Here is a 20,902-nt window from a genome sequence, read left to right on the forward strand (position 1 = left end):
ATTTAACAAAAGGAATTTTCAAAATCCTCTTTCATCACTTTACAAGAAAATAAGCTCAAGGTTTATGTATGACCTACAATACAATAATTTATATAGTCAAGCACCAAAAAATAAATTAATTAATAAATAAAAAAGAAAAATGAAAAATGTGAGTACAAACACGAAAAATGTAAGATTAATATATAAATTTAACTTTTCTATACAAAAATGACGACCCGAAATTAAGTTTCCAAGAAGAAAGGATTGCCTGTGGGTATATACATAACTGCTTCAGTAGCTCTTTTCCGCAATAACAAATTGACTAAAAATCTCTTCAGTCTTCCATTCTCATCAAAACTTTCATTCATTATTGCCTTGTATCTCGAAAAGCTATTTGTACTTGTTAAAAATTATAAATAAAAAATAATAATTCTCATTTTTTATTTAGCTTAATTTGTTATTTTCCTCTTCGAGTAATTAAATTTACTAAGTTAGACGAACATTCATTTGTGTAGGATTTTCATTATATAAGAGATTTAAGTCTTTAATTTTGAAAAACAAGAATAACAATAATGTATTTGTATAGAATTTACATAATATGGGGGTGGATTTGCAGTTGTTTCATATTGCAGGGGCATCTTAGTGTAATTTACTCTTTTTTTTTATTTTAAAACTATTGAAATCTTCCACTTGTAGCTTGTTTCATTTATCTATCAGATGCTGCATTCAGTACCAAGAAAAGCAGTAGGTGGGCGGTATGTACGCTTCCGGCGTTAATAAGAGATTTCAGCTTTCATAATAATCGAGTCGCCTAAGTTAGACTTACTAACATGAAATTGGATTACTCGTACCCAAAGCAACAGCGGACCAAGAAATGCTAAATTTATTCATTTCGACTATAGTTTTACAAACTTCGGGAAGCGAGAATGAGATGGTTTGGGCATGTGAAGAGGAGAGACACGGATGCCCCAGTGCGGAAGTGTGAGAGGTTGGCTATGGATGGTTTCAAAAGAGGTAGGAGTAGGCCGAAGAAGTATTGGGGAGAGGTGATTAGACATGATATGACGCAGTTATAGCTCACCGAGGACATGACCATAGATAGGAGGGTATGGAGGACTCAGATTAGGGTGGAGGACTAGTAGATAGTCTCGTTTATCCTTTCATATTAGTAATCGCATTATCGCGCTATAGTTTCTTGTGCTTTGATTTCCGCTATTATTTGTTATTTCCTGTACTTTGATTATCTTATTTTATGTGTGGTAGCTACTATCCCTTTGCAAACTACTTCATCATGACTTAATTGCTTTCGTTATTTTCATTTCAATATCACTTTGAATTTCTTGGTCTTATCTGACATTTTTTTTATGCTTTCTATTGAGCCGAGGGTCTTTCGGAAACAACTGTCCTACCTTGATAGGAGTAAGATCAATCAAAGGCTGCAAACTGGAGGGATTCCTTGAACATTTCTAGGATAGTTTCTGGTTATACTGAACCTGAAGAAATACCAGCAGTTTGCAGGTAAGTACTCTGCACCAGTCCTATGCTAGTTGAAATTTGTTAGGTAAAGATCAGAACTATTGAATTTAGTAAGATCAATTGTAGTTTTTTATGTTCTAGCTTTGCTCAAGTAGGATCTAAAATAAGTGACACTGAAATTCACGGAAAGGGTAAAATTATTTGGCATGCTAGATTAGAGTATCTTGAATCTTTAAAAAAAATTGTAACTTAGTAATCTCTGATATTTTCTTGATGTCCAGGAAACCATCCAATGAGTACTTAAATTATGTCATAATAAAACTAGGAGAAACTCTTGTTGACTTACTATCAGAAGCGCTCGGGCTAAAACCAGATCATTTAAAAGCCATGGAATGTGACAAAAGGACAAGGGTTGGTATGCCACTACTACCCAGCATGCCCACAGCCAGAGCTAACTCTTGGTGCCGATAAGCATACAGATCCATCTTTCTTCACCATCCTGCTTCAAGATCAAAATGGCGGCCTTTATGTCGTGCATAATAACCAATTTTTTGATGTTGAACCAATTGAACATGGTTTGGTTGTTAATATTGGTGACCTTCTACAGGTTTGCAACAAAATACACAACTATTTGTTCTGATTTATCTTCATGTAGTTACAAATCGTTACTCATCTGTGTCTGATTTTGTAACAGAACCTATCAAATGGCAAGTTTGTAAGTGTAAATCATAGAGTTGTAGCGAATAAAGTAGGACCAAGGATGTCAGCGGCATGCTTCTTTACTGGTGTTTCTGAACCTCCAAAGATGCTTGGTCCAATCAAAGAGCTCATATCAGAAGAAAACCCCCCACTATATAAGGAATTTCTTGTGAGCGATTACATCACTAAGTTTTTCTCCAAGCCACTTGATAAGTCTGGTCTTGATCTTTTCAGACTGCGAAGAGTGACCAGGCGCCAAATCGCGCAGCAGTGAACATCAGTATAATGTTTATGCAGAACAATGTCCAAGTTTATGGTTTGCTATACAATAATGCTTTAACAACGACTACTGTATTATCTAAGTACTTTTGGTAGATAAATATAAGAACACCTATCATATTGCAGCCTATTCTTTTTAACATTCATCTCCTTTGCTCTACTTCTACACTTAGTCATGAAGTTCAGAGGCACTCGCTTACATTTTCTGCTCTTTGTACCCAATGGTCCGCATCATCTATATGATGCAAGTATTGTTTCTTTCTTCAATCTGTTTTGTAAGATCCCTGAAGATGCCATCAGGGCAAGTGTTCTGCATTACCAACTAGCTACTGCCAATTGTCCAAGACATGAACATTTTTTTAACCTCATTATGCTGAAATATTTTGAAGAGAGAACCGTATAATTTCACTGTGTGATCGTAAGAAAGAGTTAATAGATAGGCCATGTCCCCACCTTTAAAGCCCGATATAACTTGTTCACAGAGAAGTAAAATGTTCACCATATGATGGTTTTTGGTCGAAGAAAATCATGCTAAATTCACAAGACTTCTAATAGTTATCGACTAGGGTCACATGATCATAAACAACTAGCTAGGAGCAGGAGGAGACAATGTGCTGAGGCAATGTTTTCTAGCACTAGTTCTCATTTCAACCTTGAACATTGCTTGACATTAAGCAATGATTACGATAAATGATAGGCATGGCTTGTGGTTCTTTTGGATGCAGGGGGTATCTGCCTACATGTTCTGCTGATTTACACAAGAAATTTCAGCATCCATTTATATATCTTGATTACTAATTAGCTCTCCTAATATCTTCAAATGTATAGTCTTGGTGACCGCCTGTAATGAGCCATGTGATGGATTCCCCTACAAATGCCAAAATAAGGCCTGTGATTTCAAACTACATCAAATTTGTGCTTCAATTCAAAGTGCAGTGATAACGTCCAAATCCACTCCTTAAAGAGAAAGTGTACACGATCGTCGCAATATAATTTACCCAACTATGAGTCGGGGTCGAATCCACAGGGAACAATATAAAGACCCGATTTAAACAAGTAAGGAATTATCACCAACTAAGCTAAGCCAAACACTTTTTCAATACTTGATTTTTGATTTAAAAACTAACAAACAAAACTAACCTAGAAAACAAGTAAAATGATCAATGGCCACAAGCATGGATACAAAGGAGATTACTCTCAAGTAACGATTCAATGTATTTCACGATTTTATAACTATGAGTGAGTTTATGCTAATTAGATAATGATCTCTAGAATCTCATCAAAAGTCTTTCGATCAAATCAATGAATTTCACTCTAAGCTTTCTCAAGCCTTAGAGTGTGATATTAAGCACAATAAATATAATCTCAAGTAACTTTCTTAGCTTTAGCTCAAGTTATTAGATAGGTTTTAAAGCCCCAAATTCTTGTTAATTAATCTTTTTCAACCTCAATCTGCCTCTCTCGAGATCAAATCGAAGTAAATGTGGGGGGGGGGGGGGGGGTGTCTTAGGGTTAGCAAATCCCTTAAGAAACATTAAGAACAAGATTAATTAAAACAACAAAGACCCACTTTAATAGAAATAAAAATCATTCAATACATAAGCATAACAAAAGATTTCATCCAACTTTGCAAATGAATATTTTCATAAACAAGATTAAAGTGATGAAATATAATTTTACACACTTAGATATATAATACAAAGCAAGGAATTGAAGAAATGAGTAAAGTATTAAGAAATTTCTTATCAAGATCTTTAAATCTTCAATCCCCAAGTGTGGATGCAAAACCCTAGCTCTCCAAGCTTGTAAATATGGCCAAAGATGAAAATAATATGCCCCAAGTCTCTATTTTGTAGCTCCCCAACTTTTTCAAGTCAAAATATGACAAAATAAACCCCCAAAGTTTCAATTTTGCAAATATGGCCCCTTTTTGCAGTTTTAGCCACTTTTTCACTTTCTTCAATTTGGTCTCTTTTTGACTTGTTTTTTTACTTGGTTTCTTCCAAAGCTCTTCTCAATCATATAAACCTATAAAATGGAAGTAAACAATATTAAATGCACTATTTTTTCAATCAAAATATAGCAACAATCTAAGATTAAAGCAGAAATAAGTTGGTAAAATACCAACTTATCATGCAGTTATTCTTAACAAAGTGTTTTCTTGAACTGCCTTACAACTTAAAGCTTATATTTAACTCTGCTCTAGTTTTTTTTTTATATATATATATATATATATATAATGTTGTGCGAAAAGGGAGCTTTGCAGCAACTCAAGTCTCCCTGTAACCTAAAGGTCACGGCCTCACAGGTGCGAGTCGGGTAATCAACTAATGATGTTTGTGGTCAGGGTAGACTGCCTACATCAAAACATCCTTGGGATGCGACCCTTCCCTAAACTTTGTGTCACACGCTATTGCTTTGTGCACCGAGCAACCTTTTTTCTTCTTCTTTTTTAATAAAGAAGCTTTGCTTAGTTGTATTTCTTGAGCATTTGTTTTTCTAAATCTTGGACAAACGCATGAAATGAAATAAGTGATGTGCAGTCTAATTTATCTAGCCGCATCAAAAGAAAAAGAGAAATCACAATTATATTCAGTGGACTAATTTAGGAGCAAGAGGAAAAAAACTAAAAGGGAAAATTTTCAATCCGATGTTTGTACCGGACTAATAAATGCAAGATATACAGGTTGTTTTATACAACTTTTATCCCCTTAACAATTGTAGTTGAGTAGATAAAAATTAAGAAAATTTCAAACATTAGAATAGAGCATTTTAAAATTTAGAAAAGTTTCATGACCAAAAAAAAAGCAAAAAAAAATAAAAAAAATGAATTTATAGCATACAACAACAACCGTGTCTCAGGCTCACACAACTTAGGATCGGCGATGTTAAATCATATAATTTTTTTTAATATTACTCAAAAAGTTTTCAAATTTTTTATATCATATCTTAGAGTTACATTAATTACACTTGGAGCAAGATTTTATGCAAATAATTTTTTTTTTCCAGGGAAGATAGAATATTTAAATTTATTAAGTTAGACAATGATTCCTTTGTTTAGGATTTCATTATTCATGGAACTAGTATACGTACCCGTGCGATCCGCGGATCATTTTAAAGAAAAAAGAGCGGAGAGAGATAGTAGAAACCAGGGGCGAATCCACACCATTGCGTGTGGGTTCGCGGGAACCTACAACTTTTATCCGAACCTTGTATTTATAATGTGAAACCCTTCAAATATATAAGGAATTTGAGCTGAGAACCCAGTAACAACAGATACTGCTAGCTGGGAACCCATAAGCTTCAAATTCTGGATCCACCTCTGGTAGAAACAGATGTATATATGCACCATGTGTGACATATTGCAGATTTTATATTCTCATCTTTTTGGATTGGTCTTATTACATATATTTTTTTATGGTATATGTAGCTGTTACTGCTTCATTACTGACCATTTCTTCAAATAGTATAGAGATCATATGTCTCTCTAATGAGGTAAAACAAATGTTAATGGCTGCAGAAATTGTTTGATTATTATGGACCATCTAAAGCTATTATTGATGGAGCAAATGTTGTCCTTTACGGGCAAAAATAAAATAAAAATACAGTAAGTATCGGTTGCCTTGTTAATGAAATATGATATCTTCATGACAGCCTTGTATCTTTATAAATTCAGCTTTTTTGCTTTCTCTCATTGATAATTTGCATTCAGGTCAATGCTGTTGTGGACCTTTTTCTCCAAAAAATATATTGTTAATCCTGCTCATTTCTATCCCTCAAATCCAACAAATGTATTCTTGAAGACACTAAATTTGTAATTTTTTATGTGCATTCCCAATTCAGTCTAGATACCTGTAAATTCAATTATTAGATAACCATTTTATAAGTTTTCTGGACAATAATCTTGCAAATTGGTTTGCTAATATCCAATTCAACAAAGACTATTGTCAATTTGATGACCCCCGTATTATTTTTAGACCAACATGTTTCTTCACTTCCATTCATCCAACATCCTCAGTTTCAAGGTGACAACATGCTAGCCGTTTAATAGAAATAAGGCATAATAGACTTCAAAATATCAATCGAAACACTAGTTTAATGAAGCATAAATTAGAGTATATCTAAAACATTGATCCCTATCAGAAACTTGGATATTATAGAGTACCATATTGTTTATAACCAAAAGAAATTTCCTAGGAACAAAATATAAAGAAAACCATAAACATGACTAAATAATGATTCTACAAGACCTGCACATACAATAACTTATGCAATTTTCTTCTTCTTCTTCAATACTCTCTTGATCTTCTTTCCGGCTAGTAGTGCATTTGGGTCATCATCACTACTGTTCTAGTATCTTATATATTTATCTTGGTAGGAGTATTTGCAACAGATATATCAGTGTTATCAGTGGAATCCTGCAAAATAACAATGCAAAGGTTAATAGAATCATCTTTACTCCATACCTATCGGTCCTCATTTTCTTCATTAAGATACGTTCAGGCTTATAATATTTATAAAATTTTAAGGATATTTTAATTATTTAATAAAAGAACAACTTATTAGAATTTGTTTTACCAAACACATCAATTTACTAACATGTTAGTATCTGCACAATTGCCTGAGAAAGTATTTTGAAGTACAATAATAGAAGATAAGTCCGAACTCAATTTCAACATTTCTATCAAAACTTGTGATTGCTTAATTATAATTATAATATCAATTGTTACACTTAAAACTTACCAGTTATTGCCAAAAGGGCTTTAAAGGCTTGAATGGTTATAAAAGTCTTCCAAACTGTAAAATTACGATTTTTTTTTTATCAATAGACAACAATCCATTTTGCTTCTATAGAGAGATTGATTTCTTTATATGTGTATATTTCAAATAGCATAAAGAAGAATAATATTTCAACAGGAAAACTTCGATTATTGAAGTTACTACTATATAAATAACTTAAATACATCACGTAATGATCTTAGAAGAACAATCTACATAGGTTACCAAGGATATCGTATGATTGTAAGTACATCTATTTTCTTGGTGCCAAAATTTACTCGTGGAGCTGAGCATACTGTACAACATTTTCAAATTAAATAAGAAATTAAACTGAAAATATAGAAGTCTAACAAAGATAAAGTAAGAGATTCCTTTAGAGCAAGTTAATCTTTAGGGATGCCTAAGTAAACCATATTCTGATCAAGAGCTTGCATATTATTATTTTTTCCTTTTAAGTGAGTTGTATTAAGATTTCTTATTATACGATTTGACTCCTCCTTTTTTGATACTCATGGAAGGAGGAAATGACATTTCTAAAAAAAAAAAAAAAGGAACAGAAGGAATGTTAGCCAACTTCAATTCGAAATCCAAATTCTCTTACATATATTTGAAAAGTAAAATATTAACATACATAGTCATCATTAAATACAACACAATCAAAGTACTAAATTTGATTCAAAATACATGCATATGATTCATGTAGAATATAGTATTAAAATAAAACATAATCTAACCGTTAAGAATAAAAATTTATCATAGTATCTCTGACTACCTTCGAATGCAACAATCTCTAGAAAGACCGACAAATGCTGCAAAATTTAGTAGTATTTGTTTTACCAAACACATCAATTTACTAACATGTTACTAGCCGCACAATTGCCTGAGAAAGTATTTGAAGTACAATAATAGAAGATAAGTTCAACTCAATTTCAACATTTGTATCCAAACATGTGATTGCTTATTTATAATTATAATATCAATTGTTACACTTAAATATTACCAGTTATTGCCAAAAGGGCTTTAAAGACTTGATTGGTTATAAAAAGTCTTTCAAATCGTAAAATTACAATTTTTTTTTATCAATAGACAACAATCCATTTTGCTACTATAAAGAGATTGATTTCTTTATATGCGTATATTTCAAATAGTATACAGAAGAAAATAAAATTTTAACGGAAAGGCTTCGATTATTGAAGTTACTACTATATAAATAACTTAAATTCCTGATGTAATAATCTTAGAAGAACAATCTACATAGGCATTTAAGCAAAATAGGTTTCAAAAAAAGTAATTTGCAATATATAGATGTATATGTTTCCTTAAAAACTTAGATATTTTAAAAACTTGTGATCAAGGACAACAAATACTTTTAACTGTAAAACATCAGTTGTAATTAATTTTAAATTAAAAAAACTAATGAAAACATGGGGTTACTCTTGGAAATGTTCTTTCTTTTTGAAAAATGTAAACAAAATTTACGTAATAAAGGTCTAAAATGTGATTCATGAAAAATATTTGCAAAATTCATTTCAAAATAATGTTTCCATGTACCTAGTTAAAGTTTATTATATTTTGAAAGTGATTGTGTCTTGATAATGATAAACTTTAACTATGAAAAATAATTATAAGTAATTCCAAATTCAAAAACTTAAACTGCTTAGGATAGTGGTTTGGATAAATACAAATTTAATAAAATAAAAAAAGGAGACAAAAACTTGTATTTTACTTGCTGCGAAGAAGAAGCCCAAAAAATGGTTTAGTATTCTTATATTTTTCTGAAAATAAAATTTACTACAAAAAGAAAATCCAAAAAACATCTTTTAATTTTTTTTCAACTTTTAAATTTTTTAACCTTGCGTACATGTGTGTGTTTGTGAGTTAGTGGGGGAAATGGGGTAAGTGACGCGCACTTGGGGTTAGTTTTCAAATCAAATTCAAATAATTTTTGTTGTAATTTGAGGTGGCAAAATGGGTAAAAAATATGGTTATCTGCCCGACCCAACCCATTTTAAATCGGTTGGATACCCAACTCATTTAAAATGGGTTCAATATGAGTCAACCCATATTATCCACTTAAAATATGAGTAAATTAATGGGTAAAATGGATAAAACCCACAACATATAGAGTGTGTTTGGTATGGAGGAATTGTTTTCCAATTTTCCCATGTTTGGTTGGTCAAAATGTTTTGGAAAATATTTTCTCTAGAAAAAGAAGTTCCGTAACCACCCCCTCCAACACCTCCCCCCACCCCACCACGTAACCACCCCTACACCCTCACCCCACTACTTAACCACCCCCTCCTACCCCCACCCCCACCAACCCCACTACCCCCATCCCTGTAACCACTTACCCCACCCCCTACCCCTATAACCACCTACCCTACCCCCACCCCTATAACCACCTACCCCACTCCCTACCCCTATCACTACCTACACCACCCCTACCCTTATTACTACCTGCCCCGCAACCCCTACCTCTCACCTCCCTACCACCACCCCCTATCTCTCAACTTTGCAAAACTAGGCATTTTGTGAAAATAGTAACTTTCAAAAATAGCAACTTTACAAAAGTAATCACATTACAAAAGTAGCCGCTTTTTCAAAATATTACTTGCAAAAAGTAGCTACTTTTCATAAATAGTCGTTTTGCAAAAGTAGTCACTTAAGAAAATAGTCACTTTTAGATAATAACCACTTTGTGAAAGTAGATACTTTTTAAAAATAGTCACTTTTTGAAAGTAGTCAATTTTCATAAATAGTCATTTTGTGAAAGTAGTTACTTTGTAGTTACTTTAAAAACTAACTACTTTGCAAAAGTAGCCATTTTTTAAAATAGCTTCTTTGTGAAAGTATTAAAATAACCATTTTTGCAATGTGCCATTTCTAAGATAGTGGTCACTTTTGTAAAGTAACCATTTTTTTTAAAGTGACACAAAAATGGCTACTTTTGTAAAGTGGCCATTTTTTTGAAAAATGACAAAAAAGTTGCTATTTTTGCAAATTGGCATTTTCGGTCATTTTGCAAGAAATATATTTTTGCAAAAATAACCATTTTTATGTCACTTTTCAAAAATGGTCCATTTACAAAAATAGTCATTTTTTGTGTCACTTTTAAAAAATGGCTAGTTTACAAACATAGTCACTTTTTGGGGTTGTCTTCAAAGTACAAAGTAGTCATATATGAAATAGACACTTTGAGAGGTCGAGTCATTGAAAAGTTTTGAAGTTTTATTCTTCCCACAAATGTTGAGGCGCAACTATGTACTAAGGATTGGATTTGTGGACAAAATGGTAATTTAATCTTCTCCATATTGGCTACATGAAGCCAACATCTTTGAAGTAGCTTTGGATAATATGGATAAGATGGATATCCATATTATCTGTCGGGTAACCCATTTTTAACCGTGTTAAATATGGGCGGGTCGGGTAGTTGATCCATTTTTTATCAACCCATTTTCGACCCGGCCCATATCCGACTCGACCCGCCCGTTTGCCACCCCTACTTGTGGCCATTGATTATTTTACTCGCTTTCTAGGTTAGTTTACATTTCCGCATTAGTTATAATTTTCTCAAAAAACCAAAATATTATCTATCGTTTGACTTTAGCTTAGTTGGTGAAAGTTCCTTACTTTCTTAATCGCCTAGCATATTGTTCCCTGTGGGATCGACCCCGACTCATAGTTGGGTAAATATATTGCATACGACAGTGTACACTTTCTCTTTGAGGAGTGTATTTGGACGTTATCAAGGGGGCAAGCATCAAATTCCCAACAGTGGAGAGACAATTCAGCTGGCAACTTTGCTAGTAATGCGCTTAATGATTCTGCGGAGTTGAAAAGTATGATGCAGAAAATGCTAATGAATCAGGACAGAACTGAGAGCACAATAAAGGGAATGTCTCAGGTTCAACTATCTCATTCAGCTTCCATTCAGAAGCTTGAATCGCAATTCAGAGATCTTTCCAGAGAAGTGCACACTCCTCAACGTGGACAACTACCAAGTGATACAGTTCCAAATCCAAAAGGTAGTGGGGTAAACTCTGTGGAGCATGTAGCTGCTATTAGCACCAGAAGTGGAAAAATACTTCAAGGTACTGATAAAAAGGTGGTTGATCTCGAGCCAATTGTTGAAGAAGAGGCACAACCTGATGTATCTGATGATATTGTGGAGGAAGAAACAGAGGAGGAAGTCCCTATTATAGCTGAAAAGGAGCAGAATCTTGATAATCTCAAGGCACAAGGAGAAAAACAGGAAAAGGGGAAGGCAAAACTTTCTGGCGCTCTACGCCCTTTGAGCCAATTGTTCAAATCTTCACCGCCTTTTCCTCAAAGGCTAGTGAGGAAAACAGAAGATGACAAGTGCTTGCGATTTTATGATTAACTCAAGCAGTTGACGATGAACATTCCTTTCATGGACGCTGTCCAAGAAATGCCTGGGTTTGCTAAGTATTTGAAGGATCTCTTAACAAAGAAGAAGAAGCCATTGAAACACGACACTGTGGGTATCACTCATCGCGTTAGTGCTATTCTTTCAAAGACCACAGTGCAAAAAAGGGAAGATCCTGGAGCATTTACCATTCCATGCACCATAGGGCAGCAGGATTTTGCCATGGCTTTGGGTGATAACAGGGCTAGCATAAATCTTATACCCCTTGAGATTTTTAAGAGATCAGGATTAGGGATGCCAAGGCCAACTACCATAAGGTTGCAGATGGCTAACAGATCGATAAAAAGGCCAGTGGGGGCAGTTGATGATGTTCTTGTTCAAATCGGGGAATTCCTACTGCCGGTAGATTTCGTGATTCTTGACTGTGCTATTGATCAAGAAATTACCATTATTCTGGGGAGACCTTTCTTTGCGACAGGGAGGGCTCTTATGGATTCCGAGAAGAATGAGATCAAGTTTCAGGTGAACGATGAGGAGGTGACTTTTCACGCCAGCAAAGGCATGAAATTACCTAGTCTTTATCAAAGTATTTCAGTCATTAATTCTGTTGATGTGGTGGATGAAGCGGTAGAATTCAAAATGGAGGAAGAATGCTTGGGTGAAGCATTATCGGCCATCTTGGTGAATTTTGATGCAAAAGAAATGGAGGGATATATTGAGACAGTGAATTCACTCACCGGTCTGGGGTCTTACTCTTATGAGACCAAGAAGTTATCTCTTGATTTAGAGAAACGAACAACTCCTCCAGCAAAACCATCAATTATTGAGCCACCGAAGTTGGAACTCAAGCAACTTCCTTCCCATCTTAAATATGTGTTTCTTGGAGCAAATGCCACCCTCTCAGTTATTGTGTCATCACTTCTGAATGAGGGCCAAACTCAAAGACTCATCGCAGTCTTGAAGAAACATTTAAGAGCTTTGGGTTGGACTATTACAGACATTCGGGGGATTCCCTCCGGAATTTGTGAGCACCGAATTCAGTTAGAGGAGGAAAGTTCACCAAGTGTTGAGCATCAGAGAAGATTAAATTCACCGATGTTAGAGGTGGTAAAGAAAGAGATTATTAAGTGGCTAGATGCTGGGGTGGTTTACCCGATTGCCAACAGTCCATGGGTAAGTCCAGTCCAGTGTGTGCCAAAGAAAGGGGGCATCACTGTTGTCCCTAACTCTAAAAATGAGTTGATTCCGACAAGAACTGTCACCGGTTGAAGAGTGTGTATGGACTACCGGAAGCTGAACACTGCATCTTGTAAGGATCACTTCCCTATGCCTTTTATTGATCAAATGCTTGATCGGCTAGCTGGAAGGTCTTATTATTGTTTCTTGGATGGGTACTCAGGGTACAACCAAATCAACATTGCATTGGAAGACCAAGAAAAGACTACTTTCACTTGTCCCTATGGGACATTCGCTTTTAGTCGGATGCCATTTGGTCTTTGCAATGCCCCAGCTACTTTCCAACTATGCATGATGTCGATATTCTCTGACATGGTTGAACACTTTCTTGAAGTCTTTATGGATGACTTCTCTGTGGTAGGAGATTCATTCGCTGAATGTTTAGACCATCTTGATCAGTTGCTGCAAAGGTGTGAGGAGACAAACCTCGTTCTCAACTGGGAAAAGTGTCATTTCATGGTAAAGGAGGGAATTGTCCTTGGCCATAAGATTTCCGAAAGAGGGATTGAGGTTGACTAAGCCAAAATCGATGTGATTTAAAAACTCCCTCCACCCATCTAGGTAAAAAGGGTTCAGAGTTTCCTGGGGCACGCCGGATTCTATAGAAGATTTATCAAAGACTTCTCCAAAATTGCAAATCCAATGTGCAAACTCTTAGAAAAGGAGTCGAAATTCAATTTTGATGAGAAGTTCATAAAGGCTTTCGACGAGTTGAAGTTAAAATTAACCTCAGCCCCTATTGTTGTGTCCCCGGATTGGTCGTTGCCCTTTGAATTAATGTGTGATGCCAGTGGTCTTGCAATTCGCGCTGTGCTTGGTCAGCGGCTCAACAAAATATTGCACCCAATTTATTATGCCAGCAAAACGCTAAATGGAGCTCAACTGAACTATACCGTAACGGAGCAGGAACTACTTGCTATTGTTTATGCTTTTGAAAAGTTCCGGGCTTATTTATTGGGTGCCAAGGTAGTGGTTCACACTGACCATGCTGCCCTGAGGTACTTAGTGGCTAAAAAGAATGCTAAGCCTCGGTTGATGAGATGGGTGTTGTTGCTACAAGAATTTGACTTCGAAGTCAAAGACCAAAAAGGGTCAGAAAATCAAGTAGCTGACCATCTCTCCAGACTTGAAGCTCCAGGGAGACCGAATGATGTGTTGAATATTGATGACACTTTCCCGGATGAAAGAGTCTTGGCAATATCAAATGATGTGGCACCATGGTATGCCAATATTGCCAATTATTTGGTAACTGGCATTGTTCCTGAAGATTTGAAGGCATATCAAAAGAAGAAATTCTTGAGAGATTGCCGATAGTATTATTGGGATGAGCCTTACTTATTCAGGACTTGTGCAAACAATATGATCAGAAGATGTGTGGCTGAATCTGAGGTGATGGATATTTTGAAGGCATGTCATGATTCTCCGGTTGGTGGGCATCACAGTGGAAATAGAACTGCAACCAAGGTGCTAGAGTGTGGCTACTATTGGCCAGCCATCTATCGTGATGCGAATATGTTGGCACATTCTTGTGATAAATGCCAACGCCAGGGCACAATAGGTCGGAAGCATGAAACACCGATGAATTTTATGCTTGAGGTGGAGCTCTTTGATGTGTGGGACATTGATTTTATAGGGCCCTTTGTGAGCTCATATGGCCTGAAATATATTCTTGTTGCAGTGGATTATGTCTCCAAGTGGGTGGAGGCGATGGCCTTGCCTAACAATGATGGTAGGAGAGTCAATGCCTTTCTAAAAAAGAACATCTTTTACTAGATTTGGCACTCCTAGAGCTATTATTAGTGATGGTGGTTCTCATTTCTGCAACAAACCATTCGCTGACCTTCTTGAAAAATATGGCGTGCATCACAGGGCTGCCACTCCATATCATCCTCAGACGAGTGGTCAGGTTGAAGTCTCAAACAGAGAGATAAAAAGCATCTTGGCAAAGACGGTCAATGTGAATCGCACTGACTGGTCCAAAGAGTTGGATGATGCTCTATGGGCATATCGCATGGCGTTTAAAACGCCTATCGGGACTTCACCGTATAAGTTGGTATTTGGGAAGGCATGTCATTTTCCTATTGAACTTGAGCATAAGGCCCTTTGGGCATTGAAAAAGCTGAACATGGATTGGCATGAAGAAGCAAAGCTGAGGTTGTTTCAAATCAACGAGATGGATGAATTTAGGTACAATGCCTATGAAAGTGCAACATTGTACAAGGAAAAGATGAAATACTATCATGACTTGAAGATCCTCAAAAGGGATTTTCAGCCAAAGGACTTGGTCTTGTTGTACAATTCACACCTAAAGTTCTTTCAGGGCAAGCTAAAGTCTCGATGGTCCAGTCCTTTTGAAATCGCAAATGTTTCCCCAAATGGAAGTGTCATTGAGGTGAAAACCGAGGATGGCACTCGGACTTTTAAAGTGAATGCACAAAGAGTGAAGCATTACCATTGGTGTATTGATGATGGTAAGGTGGTTGATAGGTATCGTTTGAAACACGGTTCCTGAACTCGAAATTGAGGTATCACGTCGAGCTGTGACGTTAAACCAAGCGCTTCTTGGGAGGAAACCCATGTGCATTTTCGAAATATATTTTTATTCAGTTGATTTTTGTTGTTGTGTTGTTTTAACGTTTGTTGATGTGTTGAGGAACCTAAGTGTTGAATCCAGAAATTTTCAGGACAGCAGTTACACAACACACTCGACGAAACGTCGATCTGATCAACGAGACGTCGAATGCATCGTCAAGTGAATCGCATGAAAGATTGGTCACTGGAAATAATGGTAAATCAACGACAGGTTTTACGCTTCGTCGAATAGATCGACTGGCGTTCTTCTCTCTTTTTCATATATATTAAAAAAAAAAGTAAGGGGGTGTTCACTCGACGGAGCGTCGAATTAATCGACGCTCCGTCCTTTTTACCATGACGGTTCAGAAACGTGGGTTTATAGCCCAAGTCCGTTCCACTGCTTCAAAATTTTTTATATAACGTCTCTTTTTCTCTCTCTCTCTCTCCCTCTCTCTCTCGCTCTCTCCACCTCTCCCCTTCTCCATAACCGTTACCCCACCCATTCCCCCCTTTCCTTCACCACCCCACAACCGCCACTTCCCCCCTGCCCTACTACTTTGTCCCTCTGTGTGTGTGCTTCTTCGGGTGTTTTTCCATTCTAAAGGGCTGAAATCATACTCATTCTATTGTTAGGTATGTGACTTAATGGATTGTGTGCTCCCTTGTGTTGTTTGTTTTTGCATTCCATGGCTTGTGCTGCATATTTTTTATTGTTTTCATTGTTTTTGCATTATTTTGTTTTCGCCTGGGATGCTCATGTTTTTTTTGCTAGGGGTGGTTTGTTGGTTTGTTTGTGGTTGATTGGGTCATTGATCTTTAGCCGAGTCGGAGGGCATTACGACAAACACACCTCATTCATGAGATTGTTGTTGTTTTGCCTACCAACTGTTCGATGAAATGCCAAAGTATGGCATTGTGTGTCACGATGGCTTGGAGGGCATTACAACCGTTGAGTTGTTTTGCCCGCAAAGTGTTTTCCCTAGTCTAACCTAAGCCAACATGGGGTGAAGTCTGAGTAACCCCAAAATACGTGACGATTTGCACCTCGGCCAAAGAAGTGTAAAGAATCTGTAGTTTTAGCATGCGAAAACATTCGACGCTCAGTTCGACGGCCCGTCGATTCAATCGACAGACAGTCCTACTCAACGTCGAATGAGCCTTATCAAAAGTTCTTAACAAAAACAACGTCGACGGTGGATTCGACGACCCGTCGAATCGATCGACGGGGCGTCTTTTGCACTGTCTTTCAGTTGAAATTTCCAGTGGCTAATAAGAGATCGACGGCCCGTCGAATCGATCGACGGGGCGTCTTTCTCACCGTCTTTTAGTCGAAATTTCCAATGGCTAACAAGAGATTGATGATGAGATCGATGGCTTGTCGATCAATTCGACGGGAACTTCGATGCTCTGTCGATCTGTTCGACGACTCTTGTAGCACATCGACGGCCCACTGGCAGTTTTAACATTATCACATGTCTTGTACTTTTGTTTGATTCTGTGATGTTTCTATGGGTGTCTTAACAATGAAGTGTGTTCTTTTCTCAAGTATGCCTCCAAAGAATCCATTAAAGCGGGGTGGTGGTCCCAGAAAAGGCCGGGGTCGGGGTCAAAGAACCCTTACTCTTAGGGATGAACCCTCTAACTATGAACGTCAAGCGGTAGTCCCAACGACTAGATCGAGGACACAGACCACCACGCCCCAAGCAGAGTCACCCACTTTACTCTCCTCTCAGTCTACAGAGAGGACTTCATTCTCCACATCCGTTGATTGTAGCGATGCAACAACAGAACAACCAACCGCTCACTACAAAAAAATGCTTAAATTGCGGCGGTCTAATAGCGGGGGTCAGCTACAACCCCCGCAAATTTCATTAAATAGCGGGGGTTTACATGTCCGTCACCAATAAAAGAAACTAGCGGGGGTTTGGAACCTCCACCATCTGGGAAAAAAATAGCGCGAACTTTTCCCTCACTTTTTTTTTGGCTTGGCTCTTTTTTCTCTGAAACAAAAGTAAAAAAAAACCCTCACTTCTTTTCTCAAAACCCTCTGTGTCTCAAACCTCCCTCTCTCACTAGTTTTTATTCCACAGGGATTGAAGGCATTGCTCTCTCAGAATACTCCTCTTTCCTCGTTTCTTCTTATAAAAATTTGACAAGTGAAGGTTTAAAAGTGTGCTGATTAAATAGAAGGTTGAAAGTGCAGAATTAAGTTGTGATTCATCATGAGCGTAAGCTGAAGTTTTTGATCTCAAAGGTAAATTTTTGCTCAAAATTATCAATATTCTCAACATTCTACAAACAAAAGGGCACGCAACTTTTAGCTCAAATTTCTCAAAATTGATTTTTTTGTGTGAATTTTTCTAATGTAGATCTTTTCCACATAATTTGTAGATTTTTTCCTTGAAGGGCCCAGTTCTTTAGCAAGGAAAGAATTTCTTCCTCAATCAACAGGTATCTCTTCAATTATTTCTACAAATGGGTCTTTCATCTTTCCCATTTTTGGGTTTATGTAATCTGCAATTATTTTTACAAATGGGTCCCCTTGAACGTGTTTGATTATTTGTGTCAATGAGTTGAATTTTCATACTACAGTATTAATGTGTTGATTTTGAAATGTAAGTTTAATTATTTCAAGAAAAAAACCAGTTTTTTGGGTTATTTATGTTTGAATGAGTTAAAATTTTATTAGTGTGATGAATTTGAAATGTAAGTTGTTTTTGCTTCATGTCTGAATGACTTTTGGTAAATGGTTGTGGTTCGTCCTTCTTGATATCTTTTTCAGTATATATTTCTTGCTCTTTAGTGTAATTCAAAAAGTAAATTTAGTTTTTAAACTGCAATTAATCCATATGAAAATGCGATTAGTTAATGAATATGATGATGAAATTAGGGTTAATGAATATGATGATGAAATTAGTGACGATTAGAAAATAGGATGATGGTTTTGATAGAGTTGCTAAGAGGAGTGGGAGAAATACAGAGGTTGAAAACTACAGAGGTGTGAAGAAACGTGACACCGAGTATGGCAAGGACTTCGCTGAGATTGCAGAAACGTGTGTCACATTGAATGTGTTTGATTGTTTGTATCAATGAATGAAATCTCTAGTACAGGATTAGTGTGATGACTTTGCAATGTTAGTTGGTAATCTTCATAAAATGATTGAAAGTTCTACCATAATAAGAAACAATCCAGATTTGCTTTTATGTTTGATGTTTTTACCATGTATTCAGCGGTTACATTCTGAAGCTTGGTGCACAATTATTATTAACAGCGGTTACACCATGTTTTTGCAATCATTTGTCGTATGAAATGTTAGTCACAAATTTGAGTTTGGCTCAACTATGAGCATACACATCACTGCCATTTCCTGAAGCGGAGTTCATACAAAATTTATAAGGAAGCTAGAAGATACCATTTGGATAAAGATATATATATACATTAAATTCTATACTCTCTTGCTTTCATCTAACAAAACTGAAAGCGGTTTGATGATGTTAGTCGTTTGTTGAAATAGTTTTAGTTGTAAGTCGAATATTGTATTTAGCGGTTTGATGATGTTGGTTAGCATTTACACATTAGGAGAATAAGATAGATTAAAATAGGTAGAATAATTGCAAGTATTTATTTAATTTGCTGATTTGTCTCAAATCTTTCAGTACTTCGTGAAAACCTCAGTAATTGTTTCTTAAGGTGTTTGGTTATGTATGTTCTCTGTTAGAATTCACTATTTTTTCATTTTCTATTATGTTCACTTATGCTAATAGGCAACTCATTTTCTTTCTCATGAATTCTTATAGGTGATATTGTTGCACACTAATCTAATATTTTTAATGGATAAATCTTGGATTGGAATGCCAAGGAACACACCAGAGTATGTGATTGGTTTGAATCAATTTCTGAATTTTGCATTTAACAATGCAGCTATAGGAGATAAAATAAAATGTCCATGTCCTAAATGTGGTTCTAGGAAGTGGCAGACCAGAAAAATAGTGTTTAATCATTTGATTGACAAGCCGTTCCCTAAAACCTATGTCACTTGGTTTATGCACGGGGAAATGAATGTATTGCATAATTCCAGAAATAGAGAGGTCACTCAATATGTATCACCCACTGAAAATCCTGTAGAATTATTGATTAATGAAGCATTTGGGGGCTTAAGGCATGAGGGTGTTGATGTAGGTCCGTCACAAGTGGTGGGAGAAGAAGAAATGTTACATGATATGCCTGCTTCAAATAACAAAGATTTGTTTGAGTTGCTTGGAGATGGACGTCAAGAATTGTATGAAGGGTCTAAGTACTCAAAGTTGGAATTTTTATTAAAGCTTTATCACATAAAGTGTTTGTCTGGGTTAAGTGACAAGGGAATGACTATGATACTAGATCTACTCAAAGATGCATTTAAATTTGCAAAGATTCCTAATTCTTTTTATGAGGCCAAGAAAACCATCAAGAAGTTGTGTCTTGATTATATCAAGATAGATGTTTGTCCAAATGATTGCATGTTGTACTGGGAAGATGATGTTAATGCAGAAACATGCAAGTATTGTCACACTTCTAGATGGAAGCCCGAGAATGAGAGCAATAAAGATTATGCACCTACTACAAGTAAGAAACAAAAGAAGAAAAGAAAAAAGCCTGCAAAAATTTTGCGCTACTTTCCATTAAAACCAAGATTACAAAGATTATTCATGTGCTCTAAGATTGCTGAGCATATGAGCTGGCATGCGGAGGATAGTAACAAAGATGGAACCATAAGACATCCTAGAGATGGTGAGGCATGGAAGAGGTTTAATACAACTTTTCCTGAATTTGCTTCTGATCCTCGAAATGTTCGATTAGGTCTAGCTAGTGATGGTTTCAATCCTTTTGGGACAATGAGTACTAATTATAGCATTTGGCCTGTGGTTTTGGTTCCATATAACCTTCCTCCTTGGTTGTGTATGAAACAACCAAATTTCATCCTCTCAATGATCATTCCAGGTCCACGTACGGCAGGGAATAACATAGATGTATACCTACAACCTCTTATTAAGGAGTTGAATGAGTTATGGAGGGAAGGTGTAGACACTTTTGATTCATCAAAGGATGAAATGTTTAGAATGCGAGCAGCTCTTATGTGGATAGTCAGTGATTTTCCTGGACTTGATATCTTATCTGGTTGGAACACACATACTGGTCTTGCGTGCCCCTCTTGTAATTTTGACGCAGAACCTTGTCGACTTCGTCATAGTAGAAAGTGGTGCTTTATTGGCCATCGTCGGTTTTTGGGAAGAAATCATAAATTTAGACTGATGAGGCATCGTTTTGATGGGAATGTCGAAGAGAGGACCCCTCCGAAGAAGTTATCAGGGTCAGACATCTTGCAACAAGTGAAAGATATCAGTGTCACATTTGGAAGACAAGCAGAATTGAGTGGTAAAAGGAAACGAAATGGGAAAGGGGGTGTTGGAGAAGGTGCAACTCAATAATGGAGAAAAAAAAGCATATTCTTC

General features: G+C 36.3%; 1 protein-coding gene and 1 pseudogene across 1 annotated transcript; both read left to right on the top strand.

The window, feature by feature from the left end:
* Window positions 1–974: 974 nt before the first annotated feature.
* LOC132611599 (deacetoxyvindoline 4-hydroxylase-like) lies at window positions 975–2,558 on the top strand (annotated as a pseudogene).
* A 16,682-nt stretch (window positions 2,559–19,240) lies between these two features.
* On the top strand, window positions 19,241–20,878 carry LOC132611600 (uncharacterized). The gene has a single exon (XM_060326006.1). It carries the CDS (start codon window positions 19,241–19,243, stop codon window positions 20,876–20,878), a length of 1,638 nt encoding a protein of 545 aa, XP_060181989.1.
* The last annotated feature ends 24 nt before the right edge of the window (window positions 20,879–20,902 follow it).

This window comes from Lycium barbarum, chromosome 9 (assembly GCF_019175385.1).
Source record: "Lycium barbarum isolate Lr01 chromosome 9, ASM1917538v2, whole genome shotgun sequence".
Lineage (NCBI taxonomy): Eukaryota > Viridiplantae > Streptophyta > Magnoliopsida > Solanales > Solanaceae > Lycium > Lycium barbarum.

Excerpts from the sequence above, each read along its gene's own strand:
- LOC132611600 (XM_060326006.1), top strand. The coding sequence starts at position 19,241 with ATGGATAAATCTTGGATTGGAATGCCAAGGAACACACCAGAGTATGTG.